The 6,313-nt window shown below is 58.3% G+C and overlaps 1 protein-coding gene across 1 annotated transcript in view; it reads right to left on the bottom strand.

Moving 5' to 3' along the window:
• Positions 1-1,897: 1,897 nt before the first annotated feature.
• The window catches only part of LOC137367048 (contactin-5-like), a gene marked incomplete at its 5' end in the record, with an annotated part of 85,506 nt that continues 81,090 nt past the window's right edge, over positions 1,898-6,313 (bottom strand). Inside the window, 4 exon segments of the mRNA XM_068028533.1 lie at positions 1,898-2,116; positions 2,433-2,621; positions 2,793-2,905; positions 4,212-4,398. Of these exon segments, the coding sequence (XP_067884634.1) occupies positions 1,898-2,116; positions 2,433-2,621; positions 2,793-2,905; positions 4,212-4,398 (708 nt within the window).

Genomic DNA, 6,313 nt, shown 5'->3' with positions numbered 1-6,313 from the left:
GGAGACGAGGGAGGGGGGTTGGACAGGGAGGGTGAGGGAGGGAGAGTTTGCCGGGGTATGTGCTGAGGCATGAGTGGAGTTCTGAAGGTCGCAGTTCACAGGTCAAGCTGCCCTTTGTCCGGGTCGCAGGTCCGCTCGAGTGTCCAGCTTCCACAGTCCGCCAAGACGAGGCAGTCCGATGCTGAGTTCCACCGTCCGCTGGTCTGGGTCCGGTCGCTCCGAGGACGTCCTTTGACCCTTGACCCACAACCTCCTGCCCCGCGACCGCCCTCCGCTCCCGGGCTCATTGACCGTGCGTCCAGCCCCTCCCCCGCCTTCTCCCGGTGTCCAGTGTCCAGCCAGCGGATTGTCCAGTGTCTCGCCTCCCCAATCCCGGCGAGGGCCAGGGGGTGGAGCGGGGTGGGGGGTGGGGGGGGACGCAGGTTACAGAGAAGCCGAGGGCAGAATCAGGGCGAGGATCAGCGTCACTGAGGTCGAGGAGGCCTGGCCGGGTGCACAGGAACCAGCGACATCACCTGGGACAAGAGGGAAGAAGAATGGGGTAGGTTAGTGTCAGGACACGGGGGGCGAAGGGCCGAGGCCCCACGGTGCAGGGACCCCAGGGGGAAGGGCCGAGGCCCCAGGGTGGAAGGACACCAGGGGAAAGGCCGAGGCCCCACGGTGCAGGGACACCAGGGGAAGGGCCGAGGCCCCACGGTGCAGGGACACCAGGGGAAGGGCCGAGGCCCCACGGTGCAGGGACACCAGGGGAAGGGCCGAGGCCCCACGGTGCAGGGACACCAGGGGAAAGGTCCGAGGCCCCAGGGTGGAGGGACACCAGGGGAAGGGCCGAGGCCCCACGATGCAGGGACATCAGGGAAAGGGCCGTGCCCCCACGGTGCAGGGACATCAGGGAAAGGGCCGTGGCTCCACGGTACAGGGACTCCAGGGGAAAGGGTCGAGGCTCCACGGTGCAGGGACACCAGGGGAAAGGGTCGAGGCTCCACAGTGCAGGGACACCAGGGAAAGGGCCGAGGCCCCCACGGTGCAAGGACACCAGGGGAAGGGCCGAGACCCCACGGTGCAGGGACACCAGGGGAAGGGCCGAGGCACCCACGGTGCAAGGACACCAGGGGAAGGGCCGAGGCTCCATGGTGCAGGGACACCAGGGGAAAGGGTCGAGGCCCCCACGGTGCAGGGAAACCAGGGGAAGGGCCGAGGCCCCATAGTGCAGGGACACCAGGGGAAGGGCAGAGGCCCCACAGTTCAGGGACACCGGGGGAAGGGCGAGGCCCCCACGGTGCAAGGACACCAGGGAAAGGGCCGAGGCCCCACGGGGCAGGGACACCAGGGGAAAGGTCCGAGGCCCCACGGTGCAGGGACACCAGGGGAAGGGCCGAGGCCCCACGGTGCAGGGACACCAGGGGAAGGGCCGAGGCCCCACGGTGCAGGGACACCAGGGGAAAGGTCCGAGGCCCCACGGTGCAGGGTCACCATGGGAAGGTCCGAGGCCCCACGGTGCAGGGACACCAAGGGAAAGGTCCGAAGCCCCACGGTGCAGGGACACCAGGGGAAGGGCTGATGTCCCACGGTGCAGGGACACCAGGGGGAAGGGTCGAGGCCCCCACGGTGCAGGGACACCAGGGGGAAGGGTCGAGGCCCCCACGGTGCAGGGAAACCAGGTGAAGGGCCATGGCCCCACAGTTCAAGGACACCAGGGGAAGGGCCGAGGCCCCCATGGTGCAGGGACACTGGGGGAAGGGCCGAGGCCCCACGATGCAGGGACACCAGGGGAAAGGGCCAAGGCCCCACGGTGCAGGGACACCAGGGGAAGGGCCGTGGCCCCCAAAGCTGCAGGGCCACCAGGGAAAGGGCCAAGTCCCTATGGTGCAGGGACATCAGGGAAAGGGCCAAGTCCCTATGGTGCAGGGACACCAGGGGGAAGGGCCATGGCCCCATGGTGCAGGGACACCAGGGAAAGGGCCGTGGCCCCACGGTGCAGGGACACCAGGGGAAAGGGCAATGGCCCCACGGTGCAGGGACACCAGGGGAAAGGGCCGTGGCCCCACGGTGCAGGGACACCAGGGAAAGGGCCAAGTCCCAATGGTGCAGGGACACCAAGGAAAGGGCCAAGTCCCTATGGTGCAGGGACATCAGGGAAAGGGCCAAGTCCCTATGGTGCAGGGACACCAGGGGGAAGGGCCGAGGCCCCCACGGTGCAGGGACACCAGGGGGAAGGGCCGAGGCCCCACGGTGCAGGGACAACAGGGGGAAGGGCCGAGGCCCCCACGGTGCAGGGACACCAGGGGGAAGGGCCGAGGCCCCCACGGTGCAGGGACACCAGGGGGAAGGGCCGAGGCCCCCACGGTGCAGGGACAACAGGGGGAAGGGCCGAGGCCCCCACGGTGCAGGGACAACAGGGGGAAGGGCCGAGGCCCCCACGGTGCAGGGACAGGAGCAGTCGACCTCCTACCTGACGACTTGGGGACCCTAATCTGTGAGCTGACGGTCGCATCTCCCCCCTCGCTGAACGCCCGCACCTCGATGATGTAGACTCCTTCCTGCTGGAGCGGGATGATGGCCGAGGGCTCCCTCGTCTCGATTACCTCGCTGAGGCTGTTTCCCTCCTGCCTGTACAGCACCTTTGGGAGAGACGAGGATAGAGGGCATCAGGAGCCTGGAGCACAAGGTCAAACGCTCTCTGTCCCTCCTCAATCCTTGTAGGATCCCTTACACCCAGCAGTGAGAGGAAACCTTATCCCATCCCCCTCACTCTTGACAACAGTGCCTGACCCTTGCCCCTTGACTCTCACCTTGTATCCCATCACTTCCGACTCGTCGTCCTTGTTCCTTACCGGCTCCCACCCCAGCGACACGGCCGAGTCATCCTGGTGCCACAGAATGTTGAGAGGGGCTTGGCTGGGAGCTGGGGACAAAACACACGAGTGAGCTGTGAGGCAACTCGTCAGCGGTCGCGCCCGACATGCAGGATTTGGTAGATCTTTGGACAGTGGAGGAATCGCTGCCCAATACATGCTGGGCAGGTGGGAGTCAGCAGCTCCGTGTGTGACTCAGACGGCAGCACTGTGTGTGTGTGTGGGACTCAGTGAGCAGCACTGTGTGTGTGTGTGGGACTCAGTCAGCAGCACTGTGTGTGGAGGGGGGGGGGGCTCAGTCAGCAGCACTGTGTGTGTGTGTGTGTGTGTGACTCAGTCAGCAGCACTGTGTGTGTGTGGGACTCAGTCAGCAGCACTGTGTGTGTGGGACTCAGTCAGCAGCACTGTGTGTGTGTGGGACTCAGTCAGCAGCACTGTGTGTGGGGGACTCAGTCAGCAGCACTGTGTGTGTGTGTGTGTGTGTGTGTGTGTGTGTGTGTGTGTGTGTGTGTGTGTGTGTGACTCAGTCAGCAGCACTGTGTGTGTGGGACTCAGTCAGCAGCACTGTGTGTGTGTGGGACTCAGTCAGCAGCACTGTGTGTGTGGGACTCAGTCAGCAGCACTGTGTGTGTGTGTGGGACTCAGTCAGCAGCACTGTGTGTGTGTGTGGGACTCAGTCAGCAGCACTGTGTGTGTGTGTGGGACTCAGTCAGCAGCACTGTGTGTGTGTGTGGGACTCAGTCAGCAGCACTGTGTGTGTGGGGGGGAACTCAGTCAGCAGCACTGTGTGTGTGGGGGGGAACTCAGTCAGCAGCACTGTGTGTGTGGGGGGGAACTCAGTCAGCAGCACTGTGTGTGTGGGACTCAGGCAGCAGCACTGTGCATGTGGGACTCAGGCAGCAGCACTGTGCATGTGGGACTCAGGCAGCAGCACTGTGTGTGTGTGTGGGACTCAGTAAGCAGCACTGTGTGTGTGTGTGGGACTCAGTAAGCAGCACTGTGTGTTTATGGGACTCAGTAAGCAGCACTGTGTGTTTATGGGACTCAGTAAGCAGCACTGTGTGTTTATGGGACTCAGTAAGCAGCACTGTGTGTGCATGTGGGACTCAGGCAGCAGCACTGTGTGTGTGTGTGGGACTCAGTAAGCAGCACTGTGTGTGTGTGTGGGACTCAGTCAGCAGCACTGTGTGTGGGGGGGGGGGGGGGGAGAAACTCAGTCAGCAGCACTGTGTGTGTGTGTGGGACTCAGTCCCACCCCGAGTGGGAAATTGTCCCACTGAGATCAAGGCAGTGGGTCGCTGGAGGCGGGAGGTGGTTTGGGGATTGGACAAAGACAGATGGGAGCTGCGTGCTTACGTGACTTCTTGGTCGTGACCATCCTGGGGACACTGGAGGGGCCGAAACCCGCACTGTTGTAAGCCCGGACACTCACGAGGTACGCTGTGTTCCCCTGTAATCCGGACACCATGGCGGAAGAGTCATTCCCACTGGTGCTTACGGTCCACTTTGACAACTCCTGCTCTAATTTCTTCCAGACGCTGACCTGGAATAACGACAGACGTGGAGAGGGTAGGACGGATCGGACAAGCCTCCCCACGGAAGAGGATAACTCGGGATGTGGGGAAGGACAGAGCGCCTCATCGCCAGAACCCGTCGCAGCTGTGAACGCCTCGATTAAATCTCCCCTTAACCTTCCCTGCTCCAAGGAGAACAATCCCAGATTCTCCCGGTCTATCCACATTATCTGAAGTCCCTCATCCCTGGGACCATTCCAGTAACTCTCCCTCCGCACCCTCTGCAAGGCCTTGACACCTTTCTGAAGGAGGACACAATATTCCTGCTGTATTATAAAAGTCCGGTAAAACTTCCTCACTTGTGAGGTTCAGACTGCTGGGGTCAGAGTGGAGGAAATGTGTTGATACTGTAACCTTCACAATAGACTCGGCCCCTTCATCCAAGTCATTGATATCAATTGTAAATAGTTGAGGCCCCAGCACCGATCCCTGTGGCACTCCACCAGTTACAGTTCATCAACCAGAAAAATCCCATTTATCCCGACTCTCAGTTTACTGTTGGTTATCCAACCTTCTATCCATGCTAAGATATCACCCCCAACCCCATGAGCTCTTATCTTGTGTAGTAACCTTTTATGTGGCACCTTATCGAATGCCTTTTGGAAATCCAAATATATTACATCTACTGGTTCCCCCTTATCCACCCAGCTTGCTACAACCTCAAAGAACTCTAATAAATTTGCCAAACACGACTCCCCTGGCATAAAACCATGTTGACTCTGCCTGATTGCACTGTAATTTTCTAAATGTCTTGCCACTACCTCTTTAAGAATGGGATTCTAGCATTCTCCCAATGACAGATGACAGACTAACTGGTCTATACTTTCCTGCTTTCTGTCTCCCTCCTTTTTTGTTACATTTGCGGTTTTCCAATCTGCTGGGACCTTTCCAGAATCCAGGGAATTTTGGAAGATTACAACCAATGAATCCACTATCTCTGCAGTCTCTTCTTTTAAGACCCTCGCATGCAGGCCATCAGGTCCAGGGGACTTGTCAACCTTTAGTGCCATAGTTTTCCTAGTACCTTTTCTCGAGTGATAGTTTGAAGTTCCTCCCTCCCTTTTACCTCTTGATTTTATGCTATTCTTGGTTTTTCTGTCCTTTACAGTGAAGATGGATACAAAATTCTTGTTCAAAGTGGCTGCCATTTCCTCATTCCCCAATATTAATTCCCCGGACGACTCTCTAAAGGACGAATGCTCACTTCAGCTACTCTCTTCCTTTTTACATAACAGTACAAGATTTTTATTTTGCTTCTTTCTAGTTTATTCTCAGAGACTAATTTCTCCACCTTCATTAGCTTTTTAGCCGTAGACTGCATGTTTCGAATACTTTCCCAATCTTCCAGCCGACCCCTAATCTTTGCAGCAATGTGCACCCTTTCCCCAATATGACAACATCCTTAAAATACTACCTGATATCCCCCATCCTATAACACACGGTACCTGATATCCCCCATCCTATAACACACGGTACCCGATATCCCCCATCCTATAACACACTGTACCTGATATCCCCGATCCTATAACACACTGTACCTGATATTCCCCATCCTATAACACACGGTACCCGATATCCCCCATCCTATAACACACTGTACCTGATATCCCCGATCCTATAACACACTGTACCTGATATCCCCCATCCTATAACACACGGTACCTGATATCCCCCATCCTATAACACACGGTACCCGATATCCCCCATCCTATAACACACTGTACCTGATATCCCCGATCCTATAACACACTGTACCCGATATCCCCCATCCTATAACACACGGTACCTGATATCCCCCATCCTATAACACACGGTACCCGATATCCCCCATCCTATAACACACTGTACCTGATATCCCCGATCCTATAACACACTGTACCTGAT

Source organism: Heterodontus francisci, unplaced genomic scaffold (genome assembly GCF_036365525.1).
Source record: "Heterodontus francisci isolate sHetFra1 unplaced genomic scaffold, sHetFra1.hap1 HAP1_SCAFFOLD_946, whole genome shotgun sequence".
In the NCBI taxonomy this organism is placed as follows: Eukaryota; Metazoa; Chordata; class Chondrichthyes; order Heterodontiformes; family Heterodontidae; genus Heterodontus; species Heterodontus francisci.
Note: the sequence above shows the minus strand (reverse complement) of the source record. Positions and strands in the feature narration are given on the sequence as shown.